Source organism: Prunus avium, chromosome 1, assembly GCF_965620075.1.
Source record: "Prunus avium chromosome 1, drPruAviu1.hap1.1, whole genome shotgun sequence".
Taxonomy (NCBI): Eukaryota; Viridiplantae; Streptophyta; class Magnoliopsida; order Rosales; family Rosaceae; genus Prunus; species Prunus avium.
Genome location: NC_142284.1, coordinates 38,820,745 through 38,841,698, shown reverse-complemented (window position 1 = coordinate 38,841,698; position 20,954 = coordinate 38,820,745). Strand labels below are relative to the sequence as shown.

General features: G+C 37.3%; 3 protein-coding genes across 4 annotated transcripts; all 3 read right to left on the bottom strand.

Moving 5' to 3' along the window:
• Positions 1 to 276: 276 nt before the first annotated feature.
• Positions 277 to 2,524, bottom strand: LOC110755816 (plant intracellular Ras-group-related LRR protein 3-like). Its single transcript, XM_021957102.2, has 3 exons — positions 1,726 to 2,524; positions 1,189 to 1,355; positions 277 to 1,049 (listed from the first exon to the last, which is right to left on the bottom strand). The coding sequence occupies exons 1-3, from the start codon at positions 2,389 to 2,391 to the stop codon at positions 401 to 403; spliced, it is 1,482 nt and encodes a 493-aa protein (XP_021812794.2). The 5' UTR covers positions 2,392 to 2,524; the 3' UTR covers positions 277 to 400.
• Positions 2,525 to 2,637: 113 nt separating this feature from the next.
• On the bottom strand, positions 2,638 to 6,351 carry LOC110755817 (uncharacterized). 2 transcript variants are annotated; one of them, XM_088247435.1, is made up of 9 exons: positions 5,864 to 6,351; positions 5,640 to 5,749; positions 4,794 to 4,912; positions 4,585 to 4,682; positions 4,317 to 4,404; positions 4,077 to 4,226; positions 3,821 to 3,932; positions 3,483 to 3,613; positions 2,638 to 3,160 (listed from the first exon to the last, which is right to left on the bottom strand). In XM_088247435.1, exons 1-9 carry the CDS (start codon positions 5,923 to 5,925, stop codon positions 3,116 to 3,118), a joined length of 915 nt encoding a protein of 304 aa, XP_088103561.1. In that variant the 5' UTR covers positions 5,926 to 6,351; the 3' UTR covers positions 2,638 to 3,115. The 2 variants fall into 2 exon arrangements, with proteins under 2 accessions (XP_088103561.1, XP_021812795.1); XM_021957103.2 differs by having other exon boundaries at positions 3,821 to 3,929; positions 5,864 to 6,347.
• A 7,012-nt stretch (positions 6,352 to 13,363) lies between these two features.
• Positions 13,364 to 14,942, bottom strand: LOC110755807 (non-functional NADPH-dependent codeinone reductase 2-like). The gene is made up of 4 exons (XM_021957093.2): positions 14,531 to 14,942; positions 14,182 to 14,419; positions 13,917 to 14,096; positions 13,364 to 13,697 (listed from the first exon to the last, which is right to left on the bottom strand). The coding sequence occupies exons 1-4, from the start codon at positions 14,863 to 14,865 to the stop codon at positions 13,464 to 13,466; spliced, it is 987 nt and encodes a 328-aa protein (XP_021812785.1). The 5' UTR covers positions 14,866 to 14,942; the 3' UTR covers positions 13,364 to 13,463.
• Between the last annotated feature and the right edge of the window lie 6,012 nt (positions 14,943 to 20,954).

Here is a 20,954-nt window from a genome sequence, read left to right as displayed (position 1 = left end):
GGGAAAGAGGCACGGTGTCTTTTGCCATTTGGAAGGATGCAATTTTTCGGGAAGAAGATTGCTACGATCAAGGGCTCTAAATGAAAATATTGTTATATAAGGCATTTCCGGACAGCTGTTTGCGTGCTCAGCAACCACTTTAAGAAAACCAACAGGTCCATAGCTTAGTTAGTCGTAAGAGCATTTCACTTGGCTCAATAATTCTTTTTGTTTTTGGTGGTAAAACCCATGAAAATAAATGAGAATATATCAAGAACATTTTACACAAAAACAATGTATACCATCTTCATCCATCAATTACAGTAAAATCAGTATTATCTTACAGAGACCAGACTTCATACATAACCAAATGTCCAGACTAAATATATACACAGGAATATTTACAGAAAAAGCTGGATGATCACAACTGTTGATCAAGACATGGGTCTCTAGAATCTTTCTTCCCTCCAAGATTACCAGCAACACCATGGGAGACCCCAGAAACCAAGTTATTCAACAAGGAGGTTCCCCAACCCAGCCATCCAGTCTGAGCTGTTTGTTTGCTTGCTTCAAGCATGCTCCTCTGTTGTTCCTCTGCTACGATATCGAACCACCTCTGTGCCATGTATTCCTTGACAGCTTCAACCCCTTGAGTTACTATCTCCATTGGCGGAATCACGAGCGGGTTCTGATCCAAGTTGAGCTTGTTGAGTTTTCTAAGCAGGCCAAATTTTGCGGGAAGAGCTCGAATCTGGTTGTTGCTTAGATCAAGCTCCCTGAGGTTGGTTAAATCACCAATTGATTCAGGAAGCTCTGTCAAGTCACTGAAGTTGCTGGACAGGTTGAGCACCTCAAGAGTTGTCAGTCTCCCAATTGCATGTGGCAGCCCACGAAGCTCATTGAAATGAACATCTAGATATCTCAGTGACCTCATTTCACAGATGGATGGAGGAAGGGAACGGATTTTATTCAAGTGGATTGAGAGCCTTTCGAGATTCAGTAGCCCATAACCAATATTTGTTGGCAAACACATCAGGTTGTTAAAGCTTGCATCTAGCTCCACCAGTGAACTAATATTGAGTACAAAAAGAAGTTTTGGAAACTGTCACAAAGTGAGAATTGCAGGAAAGGAAGGAAACATTACCCGCCAAGAACAGAACACATGAACAAAAGATGGGACAAGCGGAAAAAGAAAATTTGAGACATTACCTGCAACGAGCAATGCTTTCAGGAAGGGCATCCAGCTTGTTTCCTGACACATTGAGGATCCTCAGGTTAAGCAACAACCCGAGGGAGTCGGGCAAGGAAACTAAAAGATTGGATGAAACATGGAGCTCCTCGAGTTTCTCAAGTCCTGCTATTGAATCTGGAATGGACTGTTTTGCCAAACAAATAAACCAGTTATGTAATATGTTACCAGGAACTACATCAATGAAATGCAAGACCCTAATCATAAGTTACTACTTAGAGATCAATGATGCCAAAGAGAGTCTTAATTCTATCCATCTGCTGCAAACATTGATTGGTTAGTTGGATTTTGCTCTAAATATAGAAATCCAATTGTGAGTGGACTTGTAAGCTATATTAATTTTTCATATAGGATTAGCTAAATGCTTGATCTGGCATATGTCTAATTCAAAAAGTGAACTGATTCATTGAAAGTTGTAAGCTTTTCTGTCTCTAAGATAAACAAGAGAGAGAGAGAGAGAGAGAGAGAGAGAGAGAGAGAGAGATGAGAGTGGAAACCTGTAGCTGATTGTTTGACAGGTTGAGAGAGACCAACCCATGAAGCTTCCCGAAGGCCTCTGGTAGAAACCTCAGATGACGCCCAGAAAGCGCAACTCTTTCAACAGCTACCCCACTCTCTGCCTCCTTCAAAATCCTGACCACTTCCTCATTCAGTTTTATCACCTCACCCTCCTTCTCCTTTTCTAAATCAACCACGACCGAGCCATATGCCTCAGCAAGCCTCACTTCCACATCCCTCAGCTGTTCCTCATAGGTCTTGTGCATCTCCTCCAACCTCACCACCGCCTTGTATATCTCCAACTCTTTCTCTGCCGCTTCTCTCACTTGTGAGTAGTTCTGGGATTCTTGGAGGGCACTACTACTACTGTTTTGGAGCTTAGACTGAATTTTAGCGATCTTGGCACGTGCCACAACCACGGTGGACGGATCGGGTGGAGTACCGAGGGCCCGGAGCAGGGAGAGGGTCTGAGAGAGGGTGGTGGGGATGAGGTGGGTCATGGAAGCAAGGACTTTGGGGTGGTTCAGGTGGGGAAGCTGAGTCAACAGAGTTTCTTGGAGTTGGGGTGGGAGTGGTGGATTGGATTTAGGGTCGAGCTTTGACAGGATATAGGATAGGATCGGAAAGTCCCTGGAATATTGTTGATCCATTTCTCTCGGACTCATAAGAACTCCAAACAGTTAGACGTACAAGTAGAAGATGATCGAGACAGAGAGAGATAAAACACAAGTGTCGGAGAAAGAGGAAACATATATGTGCAGAGAAAGGGGGAGAGAACTGGAAAGTACTAGAGAAACCTGTGGGCTCCAACCAGATAGAGTAATGGGCTGCTGGTTTTGTTTTGATACGACGAAGGAAGCGGTTTACCCTTTGGAAACCAACTAGACGACATGACTTGTTGGATCTTGAACAACCCATAAACTGTAGAACCATTTAATTTAGAACTATGTTCTTAAAATTACATTTGGAAGGGATGACAGGAGTTCTCATTAACGTCATCCAAATGCAAAGAGAACCAGGATTCATAAACAGAAATAAAATCCAAAACAAAAGCAACGGAAAAAACTAGGATCCTTCCAACAGACTATTGTTTTTCTTTGTTACAGAAGACGTTTACAATACAGAAAACCTAACTAACAATGTCCCTTGGCCTACAAACAACCCACAGGCCAAAGCCAGCTCCAACTCAAAGCTAGCAATACAATGGTTTCCCAACACTACGGTAATTTAAAAAAATTGTTCAGCTATCAAAATCTTTCAAAATTTGGTCACCATCAGCAAGTTTCTTCCTTGCACAGCAAGCTTTGAGAAAAATAGGCCAACCTCACAAGAAGAAGAGCGTTGCAACCATCTCTTCTCCAGATCAAATAATGAAATAAGAAGAAGTTCTCAGTGGACTGCCTTTTGCCTAACACCAGCATCTTCATGCTCAACCTGATAAATAAGGAATACATTCAGATTCGAGGGAAGAGTTACATATCACAATAGACGTGTAGATATAGCAAGTTATTTCTAGTGATTTCACAATTATTTAAAAAAGGGTATTATTTACATTACGGGTACTGCTCTCCTAATCAATTACAACTAAAAGGGAGATAAGCGGCTTGGATTTAACATATGATATGGTCTAATAGCAACCCCTTAAGTCCTAAGGATAGGAAAGACAGTTTGTAGTTAAAGTGATACATCAATGCTTTTCAAGCAAGAAAAGCAAGAAAACTATGCTGAACCAACTAAAGATGTAACTAGCCATTACCTCAACAAGTACCCTTGGCTTCTTCTTCGATTTGGCAGCAGGTTCATCTTTCTCAAATCTTCTAGAAGCAAAGGCAGATTCCTTTCTCTCTCTGTTGCGAATAACTGCTTCTGCCTCTTCATCACTTCCAACTGCATCATTAAGATCCTTCATTGAGTCCATTTGATACGCACAAGCACACAAACTCTTCCCCATAGTTTTATACAACAGTTGGAACAAAGCATTATAAACCTTTTTTTAGCCACAGCAGACTAAAAAAATTAGTCTGTTATGCAAATTTTGTGTGGATTATGCATGCATTCATTTCATATTCTGTTAAGACTAGAATTTAGCTTTACCAATATCATCATCTGCATGAGAATTGTCCACTGAAAAACCAGCAAAATCTTCAATATCATCTTCCTCTTCAAGTTCATCATAACCTTCAACATATTCTATCTCAGGTTCCTGCTTATTCCAACCACAAAAGTACTTAGATTATGAAAGCATACAATTTCAAGTAAGCATACCATGAAATACTTCACATTTCAATACTAATAATTGAGATATCAGATCATCCAAAAAGAGGGCAATGATAAAATTGGACAAGAATACCTCCTCTTCTTCTTCTCTCTCAGTATCCAACTGCATTTCTTCCCCTTCAAGAACTTTTTGGTATTTATCAAAGGGGTAATTGTATATATCTTTATATGCATCACCATAAACTCCTTTCTTGAGGCGTTCTAATAGTTCTCTCTCAATGCTCTGCAGAAGGACAGTAAATCTTTAGGAGAGCTAGCGACAATAACAGATCAAGTCCAGTACTTTTATAGTGTATGGCAGTTAAGTTAAAACCTTATCCAACACTGCAGCTTTTTCAGCCTTTTCCTCTCTTCTAGCCTCTCTCTTTTTCTCTTTCCTTGGTGTCGTCATTATTTTCTCCCTGGTAAAGAACACAACAAATTGCATCAATACAATGGCTCAACACAACTTCTTTAATATCAACATTAAAAAGGTAAAGTCACTTTTCGGACAATTTTTTTAATTTTAAAAACATAATTATTAGATGAAGTAGACATTTATCACTTGGACACGAAGCATTACACAATGAGATGATACGGACCTTGTTTTCAAAGCAAGCTTCCTCATGCGTATCCTCATCTGGGTCATTTTAGTCAGCCGTTGCTTTGTTTTGTGCACAAGAAACTTAGGCCAGTACATCTGCCAATTCAGGAAGGTCATGCTGATTAATCATTTCAAGAACCTCTAACTCTATGAAAACTAACATACATTTAATCAGAAACAGTTAAAAGAGGGTCAGATTTTCAATACCAGATGTTTGTCAATAATTTCAAGTGCTTTCTCATAATTCCTGGGTAACTTAACTCTTTCCCACAATTTGTTTGGCATATGAGCTCTTTCTATAGTTTTCATATAAAGATAGAAGACTCCTGCAGGACACAAACAGAACATAGGAAAACATTATATGCATTGCTGCTAGTATAGGAACAAATTTTAAGTAAACTATACTCTGGGAAAATCAACAAGACTATATAAGCTTTTCAGATATATGTTAGCAAACCAATAGGTTTCAAAGGATATTGAAGATTGTTTGATCTCTTATATTGTAGTTATACGACAAAAAAGAGAGTAGAACATCGTATAACTACATTAAGTGCTCTTGGTTTTGCAGAGGGAAAGTTGTGCGAAGCATTTTCTAGATGCTTCTGTTCGACATACAGTATATCGTGTTCAAAGATGGCATCTCCATGGATGAAAGGTAGAAGGTTTACGTATGTGAACGGAAGCAGCTAAGAGGCTTTTGTGTTGACCAAGGAGAAAGTTATATGGGTGCCTATTCATAATAGATAAAAAAATTGGCCCTGAGCTAAAAGGGTTATGAAGAATCTGCTAACATAATTGACTTTGGTTTAAATGCAGGCCCCTGTCCTCATTTCTACTTAAGAGAAAATTATATTTTCGTTATTGACCCCGAAAATCAAAATTCGTAGCTCCAACACCGGCTCTACCTAAATTGCCTCAACCTCTGATCAAGTGTCCAACTTAATATTAAGCAAACCACCTTGTTAAAGCAAGAAAAGACACATTCATTCTTTGCTATCTTCATAGCAGAGTAAAGAGAACCATTCACGAATAAGCAAAATGAGAAACAAGTACCATCATGGTCGCGAATGGTGGCGTAGCGACTATTAGCCAGAGGGCACGAGCTTCGGTTACAAATCCCAGTGACGTTATATGGGTTTCTACAGAATATCCCAGTTTCAATTCTGACAAAAACAGAAACAAAAAACCAATTAACACTCAAAAATAGTTATAAAAAAATCAGGTAAATTATCAAAATTTACAGACAAAAAGAACATTAGAGAAAGAAAACGGCATACTTGGACATGAAGCTGCAGTGTTTGTGCCTGATAACCTGCCATATGACCTCGTCGTTCTGCATATTTAATCAAACACTTTCGATTTTCGCTATGAGCGGTTGAATTATTTGAAGATGGAGGTTTGCCCTTTGGGGACTTTGAGAAAAAGGGTAGGGGTTAAGGTTTTAGAGGGTTTATTCCACCAACCAAAAAAAGAGCGAGTCTCAAGAGAAACCTTAATTGAGGACAGATCGCAGCCGTTAGATGAAATTGGACGGCTAGATTAAAAAAGCCGCTTAAGTTACAAAAGCAGAGATCCATATATCAATCTTCCTCTCTCTCTCTCTCTCTCTCCCCACCTTTTCTCTTCTCCTCCTCTCCAAGTATCTCATTTTTTTCCCATAATATAACCCAAAATCAGATCAACAGCCAGTCTCTTGATCATATTAAGATGATATTTTTTTTCTTCAGGAATTCAAGAGTTGGGCTTTGGTGGGAGAAACTGAAATTCACCTAAAGCAAGGCTGTGATTTGTCTCATGCAGTGACTTTGGCGCCGTCTAATACCGGTCAACAAGGCCATTGGCTCTCTCTCTCTCCTCTCTCTCTTTCCTATCACCAGCTGCCTACTTCATACCTGGAAAATTTAGAGAAATACTAGCAACCTTCTCTTTTGAGCCTTCTCCTTTTTTTTCATTACATGTGTCACTTTCCTTACACTAAAAACTAGGGGTGGGCATCTAAAACCGAAATACCGAAACCGTACCCTAACCGAACCGTACCATACCGATTTCATACCGTTTCATTCGGTACCGATCAATATTCGGTACCGTACCGTACCAATAGAGTATGGTATGGTAGTGGTATCAAGTATTTGGTACCGATCAATACCGTACCATACCGAATACTATTCAGATATATAATTTTCTATTGAATATGTTGATGGATATTGCATATGTTGATTAGGATTTGGTTGATTTGGATATTGAATATGTTGATGGATATTGAATATGTTATATTCAATGGATATTGAATATGTTGATTATGATTTGGTTGATTTGGATATTGAATATGTTGATGGATATTGAATATGTTGATTAGGATTTGGATATTGATAATTGAATATGTTGAATCTTTGAATTTGTAACTTAGGCATCACTTATTTTGGTAAATGAATATGTTGAATATTGAATTGGTTCATTTTTTAGTTGTCATTTTTGTACCGAAATGGTATCGATACTGTACCGATACCGACACGGTACGGTATGGTACGGTACCAATTTTGACAAACGATAATCTCATACCGTACCATACCGATTTAAATTTCCGGTATCGGTAGCGGTACGGGCTCAATACCGTACCATACCGTACCGTGCCCACCCCTACTAAAAACAATGTTATTAATGCATCCCGCAAACTAATTTTTGTTTTCCAAGTCTTATACTTACTAAATGTATTGATTTTTTTTTACAACTTTGTTACCACCTTATTAAAATTAAAAAAACAAAAACAAAAACCAACCTTTAGAGTAAAAAGGTGGTAAGAAAAGGTGGCTTTTTTTTTTCTCTAAACTAACGTTTTTTTTATTTATTTGATTTTTTTACAAGGTGGTAAGAAAGTTTTAAAAAAAAAACTATCCTTGTAAAAAAGTCAATATGTTTAATAGGGGTAAATTTGGAAGACAAAACTTAGCTTGTGTGATGCATTAATGACATTGTTTGAAGTATAAAGAAAGTTACACATGTCAAGAGGAGAAGGGAGAAGGTCCAAAGGAGAAGATTAGAGAGAAGGTTGCTAGCATTCCCCTAAAATTTATGATAAATGCAAAAAAAGTTATCACATCCAACGACAAAAAGAGCCAAACTTCTGGTTATTCTTCGAAATTCTCAATAATGAACTTATGAAAATTATTTGCCACATATTTGCATATTGTAGCTTTCTTTTATCTATCTATATATATAAAGCAAAAGGCAGAGAATGGTGAAACATTCAAAATATCAGAAAATGCCCTTGGTTAATGCAAACATTAAGAATTGAAATTATTAATTAAATTAGGATAATATGGTAAATTCACACTTTTTCATATTTAAAAAAATTAAAATTAAAAGAAAAATCAGATAATGGATCCTATTTTTATGGAACAAAACTACCCATTATCTTTTTTAATTCTAAAATAAATTTAAATTTTTTATTAAAAAAAAGCCTCTCGCAGGTGCGGAAGCGCGTGCAGAGAGGCTAGTATATATAAAGCAAAAGGTAGAGAATGATGAAACATTCAAAATACCAAAAAATACCCTTGGTTAATGCAAACATTAAGAATTGAAATTATTAATTAAGTGAGGATAATATGGTAAATTTACACATTTTCATATTAAAAAAAAATTAAAATTAAAAGAAAAATAAGATAATTAATCCTCTTTTTATGGAACACAACTACCCATTATCTTTTTTAGTTCTAAAATAAATTTAATTTTTTTTTTTAAAAAGCCTCTCGTAGGCGCGGAAGCGCATACAGAGAGGCTAGTTGTATATCATTAAATCAATTCTTTTTCTTTTTCTTTTTAATATCTTCTTGGATTTGTATATCATTAAATCATATTTGCATTTTTATTCTTCTGCCTTCGTCTCTCTTGCAAGGAATCTTCATATATGGGTGCCTATTCACAAATATTTTTATTTCATATGCCTATATTTTCAGTTAATCTTCGCTTTTTTTTGCAAGGAATCTTAGAATATTTGTTTTTCAACATGTTCTAAATGCTACAGCTTATGTATATATATAAAGGTGAAAACATTTCGAAACACCGAAAATATCCTTGACAGATAAAAATAGGCAAGCAAAAAAAATTTGCCTTTTAAAAGGAAAAAAATAGTAAAATAAATGCATTTTGGTAATTAACTTCCATTTTTATTAGTCAAAATGAGAATTTTTTAGCTTTAGGGACGAAAAAAAAATTGTTACCATTTAATAATTTTGGGTAAAAAGGTAAAAGGAAATATAATAATAATTTATGGGAAAAAGCAAGGATATGGCAAAGCTGATGTCTTACACTCGTGTAGCTGTTGAAGAAGATGCGATGAGGTCCCACCACATGTCGACTGTTGGTTATTTTGCATTTTTGTAATGCAAATTTATATAGAAAAATGGTAATAAATAGTAGGAAAATCGGAAAATTGCTCCAAGCTCTTTGTGACATTATAAAATAGGGGGAAGCTATAAAACTAAATTTCATTATGAAAAAATTCAAAGTGCTTTTGACACGTCACTTTCCTCTTAACTCCAACTATATATCCTTATTAACTTTACCTTCAATAACCTACATCAACAAATATCTCATGTGAATGTTCGGATTTGTTTTTAAAATTTGGTAACCATGAAACAAGGCCTTCGTTAGGGAAGATGAAGTTCCAATGAGTTCGTAGCAATTTTTGGAATATTTTTCCAACGTGTGTATTTTCTTATGATTTTTCTAATAGAAATACAATATAATAATAATTTAGGGTAAAAAGTAAGGATGTGGCAAGTTGACTGACCATTCACACATCCAATTGTTGAAGAAGATGTGCTCAGGTCCTGTCATGTGTTGCCTCGTGCTTATTTTGCATTTTTGTAATGCAAATTTCTTAAGAAAATGGTAATAAATAGTAGGAAAATCAGAAAAAATGTCCCAAAACTTGCTCCAAGCTCCTTGTAACGTTATAAAATTGGGGGAAGCTAAAAACAATTCATTTCATTATGAAAAAATCTAAAGTGCTTTTTATAACTCACTTTCTTCTCGACCCTAACTATACATCCTTATTAACTTCAATAACCTACACCAACAAGTATCTCCTAAGCATGTTCATAATCGTTTTAAAAATTCATAACCATGAAATGGGGCATTAAATAGGAAATATGAAGTTCCAATGAGTTCGTAGCAATTTTTGGAATATTTTTCTGACGTGTGTGTATTTTTCTTATGATTTTTCTAAGAAAAAGGCAATATAATAATAATTTAGGATAAAAAGTAAGGATGTGGCAAGTTGGGTGATGTACATGTGTCCAGGTGCTGAAGAAGATGCGCTCAAGTCCTGCCATGTGTCGCATTGCTTTTATTTTCCATTTTTGTAATGCAAATTTCTTTAAAAAATGGTAATAAATAGTAGAAAAATCAGAAAAATGCTTCGAAAATTTTTCCGAGCTCCTTGTAACATTATAAAACTGAACGTGAAATTTTCACCAAAACAATCAGCCAAGAATTTGACTTGGGATAAATTGAAATTTTTGTCCTTGCTGTCTTATCAAGAAAAAAATAAAAAAAAATAAAAGAGATGTATTTTGTTAGATATGAAACACCAAGAGATAAATATCTCAGTTGAGAGGTGGTCATCCACTTAAATTCAAACTCGTCATAATATAGCCTCTATAAAAGGCATCATGCCTGGAAGAAAAGAAGGGGGGGGGGGGAGGAGAGACACACGAGAAAAAGGAGGAGCTGCAAAGAGAAGTTGCTAGCAAATTTTAACCAAAAGCTTGCAAGGTGAAAGAAATTTGTCATGAGAGCTTCTAGTCTCATTTTTTCTGCATGCCATGAGACCGTCTAGTCTTGCTATTCGACGTCCATGAACAACCAAGAGAAGTCTATAATCCGTCAAGCCATCTCAAATTGAAGACCACAAGACAATGAGAGCTTGCTCCCTGCTTGTGAGGATTTATGCAATGCTTTAAGACAAGGATGTGGTGGTCACCATGGCCTATGTTGCACGGACACTCCAAAATGCTGGAGTGTCGGAGTGTCAGACACGCCGACACGGCTCCGACACGCTCCCGACACGGTCAACGGTTGGGACACAGTTAAGACACGGCTCCGACACAGTCAAGACACGACTCTGACACGGTCAAGACACGGCATGGACCAGTTTGAAAATTTTAAAATAAAGATTGGGGTCTAAACGTGATATTTGAAACTTTGGTGGACTAATTTGAAATATTTTTAAAAAAAGGAGCTAAAAGTGGAAAAAGACTTTTTTAAACCTAAATCTCACCTTTTCTGCTGCCAAACTTCACTGCTCTTCTCCTCCCCTTCTCCTAGTTTTGCACAAGGTAAGTCTCTTTGCAATTTTTTTTTCTCTATTTTCAAATGCATTTATTTATGTTCTCTATTTTCTTTTCTTATCTCCCTCCACTCCACAACAGTAGAAGAGTTGGACTTGGTGGTGAGGTGACAATTCTTTCTTTTGTTTTTTTTAAGAGAAACACAACAAATAATAAAAAGAAATCGTGGCCAAACTCGGGTTAGGCTTTACAACTTTTTTATTTTGTTTCTCTGTTTTGATGTGTTTTTTGTGTGGGTATCTTTGTATGATTGTATATGTATTTATTTTTTTATTTTTAATAAAAGTTTTGTTACTTAGTTGTTGAGTACATTTGAATTTGGTTTATTAATTGGGTATTAGACATAATGAATGTGAATCATGCTGAATTTTTTTTTAGGGAAAGATGAATGTGAATCACTTGATGAACTGGAATTAGAGGGCATGTTGTTTTCTAATAACAACAACAATGAAGATATAGATGCTTGAAGAAGATTGAGAGTTTATTATTTATGTTTTATTTTTGTGGTGTATTAATTATTATGTATGGATGATGAACATGAGTTATTTGTTTTGTTTTATGGAATTATGTGACATTGAAGTATTGAGAATAAATTATTATTTTAATTGCCGTGTCCTAGCCGTACCCGTGTCCTAATTTTTTGAGATTTTCCGTGTCGCCGTGTCGCTTTCCCATGTCCCGGTACCCGTGTCCGTGCAACATAGACCATGACATCAAAAGTAGTTATAGAGATAAGGGCAAAAGATAGCACCCAAATCTCAAGCAACCCGAGAGGGCTGCTGGCTATGATGACTTCTATCATCATAATTATAGTTAAGAATTCAACAGTTGGCTCCGTTCAGCATTCAAAGACATAAGACCCGTTGGGTCTCCCTACGATGCCTTCAAGCATCTCAAAACAACAAGTTCAATCTGTGAGGATTGTCATGATGATTTCAATCATCACAAAACAAAACAAAATCTGGTATCTTTGCAAGAAAATCACGAGCATAGGTTTGCCTCTAACTTGGGTTGTGCCCCAAGAAACATAGCATACAAAGAAGGGAGAAAGCAAAAAAAATTAACGAAGGCATTCATTCAAATACCCAGTCATGGTACAAGACAAGTTAATTGTCTTTTAAATGTCTTTAAATGAAAGCTTCACAATATCTGCAATAGGAAAAAAATATTTGTTGTTTGCACATCAACGAAAGCTAAAGAAGAAAAAAAAAAAAAGGAAAAAAAAAAACAATGCTGAAGAAGCAAAAAAGAAAACAAAAGTAAGTGTAGTGGTGAACCCACCACTTGCGAATTCAAAAGGAAGAGGACTTCTTCCTTTTTGACTTGCAGCAAATAAATAAAAAAAATCTTGGACTTCACGGACTTGCATGTCCAAAGTGAATCCAAGATTATGCAAAAAGATGGATTGCAACTCTGCATGCAGCAAAACAAGGAACTTGGATTATGCCCGAATTCTATTACATGAAGTTTATGATAAAATGTGTTGCGGTGGGGAACCACATCATGTGAAAGTCAAAGAAGCTTAGTTGTTTTGTTCCACGACGCCACTTGCAAGTGAATACCCTGGTTAGAAGCCGTTGCACAATCCATGACCCCATGATCTACAGCTCCCATGTATAATGGATTCGTCTCATATCTCAAGAATCGACACTTTTAAATATAATTGGCTCATTGCAAGTCTCAAGTTCAATGGACTTGTCCATTAAAAATTCAATTGGCGAACAATGGTGCAAAGTCTCAAATTCACAAATTATGAATTAATGGGCTCAAATAAAAAAGTCTCATTCCCAAATCGTCAAGTGAAGACTCAAGTGGCATAAAACCACATCAAATCTCAAGTGGTACAAAACCACATCAAATCACGTGGTACAAAACCATGCCAAAGCCCAAATGGTACCAAACCACGTCAAAGACCCAAGTGGTAATAAAAGCACGCAAATTAAACCACCCAAGTTTTGGAATTACGTTGGTTTGATCCCGTCAAAGGTATATAGGCAGTCTAGCATCCCACTAGACACAATCACAACCAAATTCGAATCCCTAGTTTCTCTTAACCAAATTCACCCCAAACACAATTCTAAACAGAATCACTGGTTTATTCTAAATCAAAATTGGCCCCCAAATTTCCCCACAAACACTACAAATTTCCATACACAAACCATTGTTTTAGTGGGTCATTCACTCACTAAGATTCCTTAAATTACGAGTGGCTTGATTCTCTTAATGGATACGTAGGCAACTTAAGATTTTACTTAGGTGCTGCTGCAAAACCAAACAAACACACATTTCCCCAAATTATGTTCCTTTGTAATTTTAATCAAAGGGTTTTCTCTTGTAATTCATAACAAGGGTTGTAATTAAGAGATGTTTCATCTCGAATGGGCCGAACCTGAAATAAATAATAAAACCCCATTGCTTAGACAGTGGTGGTGAAATTATGTTGGGTGACTCATATTTTCCCTCAACAACGTCTTTATTTTTGGATGCACACAAACATGTTACACAAGGATTGGTTTTCATTTCAGGCCTAAATCTCTCCATCCCAAAATTCTTCAACGGATTTGTATGGTGATGATGATCCATCAGCAGAAACCAGTTCTTCTCTCATCATCATTTTGTGCTGTGGAATGTGATTGATCTTGTTAAGGTCATCCTCTGATAGCTCCCAGTCAAACACCTGCAGATTCTGTTTCAACCTCTCCTTGTTGTAGCTCTTAACAGCAAGAGTTACCCCTGCTTGGTACACCCATCTAATACAAACCTGCCCAAGTTTAAGTACCAACACACAGAGTCACAAATTGTTTGTTTGAATTGAAGCCATGCACAAAATGTATATACTTGAAAATAATTAATGGGTTCTATCTACTCCTAATTATGACTGAAAAATAGTATGACACTTTGTATTTTTCTATATAACAATTAATGTGGCAAAATGTGAAAGAAAGATCTCAAGAACAAAAGAGAAAAAATGTGACAGAACCTGAGCAATTGTTTTTACTCGAGCCTCTGCTATATCCTGAAGCACTTTGCTTTCCAAAACATGATTGGTACCCCAGCTGGTTCCCTTGGCACCCAAAGGAGAGAACGCAGTCACAACTATACCATTGGCCTTGCAGAAGTCTCTTAGCTTCTTCTGTTGCCAGAACGGGCTCATCTCCACCTATATTTACACATAGACTCCCAAATTAATGAGTTTTGTTTATTTGGAAAAAGAAAAGAAAAGAAAAGAAACCAAATGGACTTACTTGATTAACTGAAGGAGGAATGGTAGCAAAAGAGAGTAAAGTTTCAGTCTTTTTGCTGGAGAAATTGCTGACTCCAATTGATTTGGTGAGGCCAAGTCTCTGAGATTCTTCCATGGCTGCCCACACACCCTTGAAGTCCATTGGCATAAGGTCAACTAGTGGGTACACCAATTTTCCTGGCTTAGCACTGATGGGCCAGTGGATGAGATACAGGTCAAGGTACTCCAATTGAAGATTTCTGCACACATAATCATATAATCAAACAAAACCACTCACCCCAAAATTCCAATTGCTTGAAAGAAAAGAAAAACCAAATTAGATTGTGAGATTGTGAGATTTTGAGACTCACTCAAGTGATTTCTTGAGAGCAGGAATGACAAGATGAGGGTGAGCATCATTGCTCCATAGCTTTGAAGTGATGAAGAGTTGGTCTCTGGAAACAACAAGGCCAAGCTTAATTGCTTCTTTTATAGCTTCACCCAGAGTCTGCTCTGAGCCATAAATGGCAGCTGTATCAAAGTGCCTGTAGCCAAGCTTGATGGCCTCAAGAACTGCTGTTTTCAACAGATTAGGCTGTATGTTGTCAGTTGCTGTGCCAAAGGCAAGCACAGGCATGCTCTTTTGGCCAATGGAAGAGCCAAGCACCACTTCTGGGATATGGGCTGAAGAAGCAGCATTTGCCATCTTTAGTTTCTTATGTTCGGAAATTAGCTCGAGTTTTTTTATCAAGTTTTGAAGTTTGGTTTTTAATTTTTCATCAAGTGAAGGTGCTTTTAAACTGCTAGATTTCAGTCAATTCTAGGCTACAAGAGAATAGTCAATTGAAGGCATCTTTTCGTCCAAAAAAAAAACAGAGAATGGTCAATTGAATTCCCCTCCTAGGAGGCTGCTAACGTCATTGATTATGCAACTCTCAACTCCCTTATTATTGATTAATTTTCATATATTATTATTATTATTTTGTTGGACTTTTTTTTATATATTATTTAAAATGAATGAAATGAAAGCTTTATTTTATTGAGGAGTTACAGTATTCATTGATTCATGGTCATTATCAATTGTGCAACTCAGAAGCTTCCTTCACTAATCTTCTTTTTCCTTCTTGCTTGTAGAATTCTTCAAAAACCTCTGCATACTTATAGCTCCGGTACAATGGAGGGTGTTCCTCGTCAATCAAATCCTCAATTGGACCAATCACTGTGTCCTTGTTGGGTCCATAGAACATTGCTAATGACAACCTTGCCTCAACTATGTTGGTCACTGCCCTGTGGATGCGGTCCACGCTCTTATATCTTCCATTACTCAAAACCTACTTTCTGATATCTTTTCCCACTTTGATTCTTCACAAAAGGGAAAGAGGTATGGTGTCTTTTGCCATTTGGAAGGAAGAAGATTGCTTGAGTTTGATCAAGGGCTCTAAATGAAAATATTGTTATATAAGGCACTTCCGGGTAGCTGTGTGCGTGCTCTGCAACCACTTTAAGCAAACCAACGGTCCATAACTCAGTCGTAAGAGCATCTCACTTGGCTTAATAATTCTTTTTTGGGTAAAACCCATGAAATAAATGAGAATGTCTCAAGAACATTTTACACACAAAAAATGTATTGGTGAAAGAAGTGTAACCACAAGATTTTGAGCTTTCTCACAGAGATTGTATGACTTTACCACCTGAAAACAATATCTGCTATATACCCCATAAAAAACATAACAAATTTTTATCTATAATCAAAATAACAAATTTCAGGACAAACTGCAGCTTAGCAACCTAGTCCTGCTACAAATTTCAAAGTATGGCTGAAACGCAGGAGGTAGGATGAGGCCATCCTCACTCGTTCAGTATGAGATTCAAAAGCATATTCACATATGTTAAACTACAACTAGAATATAAAACCACTTTTATTTTTAAATCAACTTTTCGGTTTGGGAAAACAAACTTAAACACAACAACCTACTAATTGACATAATAATCGAATTTCACAAATTTTAGAATCTCTAAGAGCACTTCCAATCGTGAGGCCAGCCCAGGCAAAAAACCCTTTAGGCTTCCAAAACTGGCTCCAGCGGTGAATTCTTGCCCTGGCAACACATGGGGTCCACCAAACCTAAGTAAGGCCCGAGGCAAGATCAGCTCGAACTCCTGCCCGCGGGCGATGATGTTAGCGATGACGCTAGGCTAGTGTAAGCGAATAAAAGTCCTTTTTTTTTTTTTACCATTGGCACATGACTACACGCGGGGCGTGAGTGCGTCACGCCAGCCACTGATGCCAGGATGTGGTGTGACCTGGGGTGTCTGATCAATTTTTTTTCTCCATTCGACGGCATAAAAATTGGAAAAAATAACCAAAAAATTCATAATTTTTTTTCTATAAATACCTTCCAATATTATTTACTTTCCACACCAAATCTTCATACAAATTCTTCTCCTCATATCATATCTTTATTTTCTACTACTAAATTTCATTTGTGTAAAAATACAAATGGCATCTTCCATCGAAACCAAAGGCGTGTGGATAACCATGGAAGATGTTTTGTTGTGTGAGTGTTGGGTCCAAGTTGGTCATTACTCGATCACAGGCAATGAGATAAAGTTCTCTCATATGTCGAGGAAAATTCATGGAGAATTTTCCACTTGATCGGGTTCACCTTGTACGGAAATGGCCTTGGCTAGTAGGTGATAAATTTTAAATAAAGAATTAGGGAAATTGAGAGATGCATTGGCAAAAGTGAAGGATAACGTTTGAAGCGGCGAAATCTTGGCAACGAGGTAAAAATTTTGTAATTGGCATTTTATTAAATTAATGTCATATTGTTTGATATTTTCTTGCATTTAACAATATTTTTCGATATTTTCTTGCATTTCTAAACTTTTTTTTATAGAATATTCAAGCACAATTATGGTTTGGTGCAATTGGCCAAGGCTAAAAAGCTTTCAACAATTGCCAATGTTAGGAGTTTGTGAAGAATTGTCCGAGATTCAAAATTATCACCACGGGTCCGAGCGTTGTGTTGAACGAGACACTGCTCTACAATTCACCGGCATCAAAATCACCGTTGGACTCCCTCGGTCAATGTGGACTCACCGATCCAAAGGGAGTTGAGGCATATTGGGAGAAAAGCGGCAAAGGCTAAGAGAGGGAGCCCTTTGAACAATGAATGTGCAAAATTCAAATTGCTCTCCAAGGTGCAATGAGAATGAAGAGAGACATCAAAAGAGATGAGGCTAACAAGGCAAGAGATGAGGCATTTGCAAGAGAAAGGGAGCATGGATAAGAAAGATCTGGAAACCATGGCCATGGTTACGAACCATGTCCCCTGAAACAAAGGAATTTTGGAAGCAAGAACAAAGGGATGTAATGAGAAGAAGGCTTTTCCGTAACGACGAACCTAGCAACACGGATTGGTTAAATGACGAAAACCATTATGTTGTATTGATAGGGTTTCCATCTCTTAATTGGTTGTATTGATTGTCTTTTATTTCATAAAGAAAGCATTAATTCATATAGCCATTTATTTAAAACATTGCATACATCAAAACAAAGCATAATAAAGGAAGAAAAAGTATCCTTGCAATTTATTCAAAGCATAATATAAACTTGACTTAATTGACCGTGATTGTCTTTCATCCCCCATAAGTGCTTGATCAAGTCAACTTGACGTCTTTCTTGAACATAAGAAGATTGCATTTCGGTATAATGGTCAATCATCCGGTAGTTGTAATGATCGTCCCTAATCAAAGGTTCGTGCTCCAGGGGTTGTCCATTTGCTCCCATGGGTCATTCATAAATTCTTATCAATCTCATATTCATGGGGTCGGGTTCGAACACTTCTGGTTCATCATAATCATACTCATCCTCCACAATCATGTTGTGAATGATGAATTGTGGAGGATGATGCATATCATCATAATGCTCTGAAGCACCTTTTCATCAAACATATGAGTAGCCCCCCTAACGATTGCCCAATGAGCTTGAAGGATACCAAAACACCTATCCACATATGTCCTATAACCCTCTTGATAGGCAGCAAAGTGTTTTTCCTTCCTTGTTTGGCGATGCGGAATTGTTTTGACGAATGTCGTCTTCCTCGAGTAAATTCTGTCGGCTAGGTAGTACCCACCCAAGTATATGGTATTATTGATTTGATACGTGATCTGAGGTGCCTTCCTCTCAATACATCGTTGAACACTAGGGATTGACCGAGCACCTTAAGGTCATTTTTAGCTCCCGCAACTTCGAAAAAGACATGCCAAACCCAAGTATCGAATGATGCAACAGCCTCAAGAATGAAATTTTTTTGCCCTTTCCTATTACCATAATCTCTTTGTTAGGCAGTTGGGCAATTCTTCCACTGCCAGTGCATGTAGTCGATGCTTCCAATCACACCTGGGAAACCTCAAGCCTCAACTTTTTGCAGAAGCCTTTGGAGGTCCCTAGCCGTAGGTTTGCGGAGGTAATCCCTCGTGTACAAAGTTTTGATTGCCTTATAGAATCTGACCAAGCTCTCTAGGATAGTGGATTTTCCCATCCTCGCAATTTCATCTACCCGTCTTGCAGCAGCACCATACGCAAGTATCCGTAAGGAAGATGTAAGTTTCTGCTCCGAAAGAAAACCTAAAACACAAGCAGCATCACACTTCTGAACGAAGTATGTGTTGTAATTGCAAACATCATGCATGATTTTATTGAACATGTGAGGCTGCATTCTATATTGCCCTCGATAATCAACACTAGAGTACAACAAATTTAGGATAAAGTAATCTTCCAAAAGATTCTTACCCCGAGAGTGTCTACATCTGTCCACGACCAGTTTGTGAACCACAATGGTGTTGGCTTTCTTGATTGAGTATACCTATCGCTAAAACAACTTGATTGTTATGTGCTTCCCACTCCCTTTCATCTTCAGCACGTTTGGCAATTCTTTCTTCATTTTCTCGCTTAGATAGGATATAGATGACATGTGGCGCAATAGTAGCAACCAAAAATGTTATCCGAAATCTAAGATATGAATTTTGTAATAAATTAGGACACGTAGCAACCAAAAATTTTATATGAAAATTTTATCTAAAATATGATATGTGAATTTATAATTGATATATATGGACACGTGGCAACAGAAAATCTTACCAAAATTAATCTCATAAGTATAAATAAAATTAATCTCATATGGATAGTGATTGCCCTTAGGCAATTGGTGGAAAAGCAACAAAAAAAAAAAAAACAATTGCCATGGCAGGCACTATTCACATGAATAGTAACAGCCCTTGCTTGCCTTTGCCATTTACCATGGAAAATGGGTGGAAGTGCTCTAACTTAGTAAACCAGTCCAAAATAAAGAGGCAACACAAATCCACAACCCTAAACCAAAACAAATGAATCAACAATGTTGATGCACAAAAGTGGTTGAGCACTTTTGGGCCCAACTTAGAGATGTTGCATCACCTTCGGCCTCCTTGTGCTCTTCGATAGATGAGGAAGCCCCTGCAAGACAAAGAGCTACGGTAAGACCTAGGGCACCGGTGTAGTACCGACGAAGGCTCTCTGATGCTTAAGTTAGCTTAAGAACGGTCCTTTTATAGTTACCTCATTTTGGGGACTTGCACCCCTTTTCTAAATCTTGAGAGGTGTGCACCTTGAGTGGAATTTTGATGTGGGACTGTGAGCATTGCCTGAGAAGCTGTCACGTGTCCTTTGTCCAGCCTGCTAAAACAGGCACCTTTTTTAAGCTGGAGAGGTAGTCTGCTTGCCGATGGTCTGTACATAGGTAGGGTTGACAAAGGCCCCTCCTACATATGATCAATTAATGAGTCTCAGTGCTTTGACTGGGCTTTGTAGGCCCTTTTTTAAGTGGAATGATTAGCCGATCAAATATGGTATAAACAAACAAAATTGAGAAATGAGTATGTCAGAGGAACCCAATAGAACACACAAACCAGTAACCCAAAACCAAGAAAAATCAAAAAATCAAAAAAATTGAGAAATATGTATGTTAGAGGAACTCACAGAAAAGAAGATAGACCAAATATGGAGTCAAAGAGAGAAAGGTGGAGAGAGAGAGAGAGAGAGAGAGAGAGAGAGAGAGAGAGAGAGGAGGAAAAGAGATGGTGGAGAAAGAGGGAGAAGAGGAGATGGCTGGTGGGTTGATGGTGGGTGGGTCTCATTCGGGTGTATGAGTTTTATTTTATCCATTTCTATGTGAAACCTAATTGAACTCATGTTTTAATCTCAACCGTCACTACAAGAAAAACCTAATTGAACGCGTTCATATTGATCTAACGATTGAACGCGTTCATATTGATCTAACGATTGAACGCGTTCATATTGATCCATTCCTATATTGTGTACAAAAGTTGAAAATGAAAAATTGTCGTTCTCGGTGTCTTCTGAAAACGTTTTCATCGTCTTGTTTTCCTTACTCCATTTGTCATATCTCTGATCTATTTCCCCTCTTTTTTTTCTTTTTTTTTCACATCTCACCTCTTTCCATTTCTCTAAAATAAAACCCACACACACCCACCATCCATTGCAACCTTCCTCCTCCTCTTTCTCTTTCTCTTTTTCTCTATCTCTGATAGAACCTGCCTTCTACCTTAACTCAATATCTCAAGAACAACAATGATATTATTTCTTTCACAAAGAATATGATACAATTTCTCAACTATCTCCTCAATACAAACTCTCTCAGTTAATATAGAGTTAATCTAACCAACTCTCAACTAACCATAGCCTAATTGATTGTTAACAACTAACCATAGTGCCATCTCAGATAGAGATTC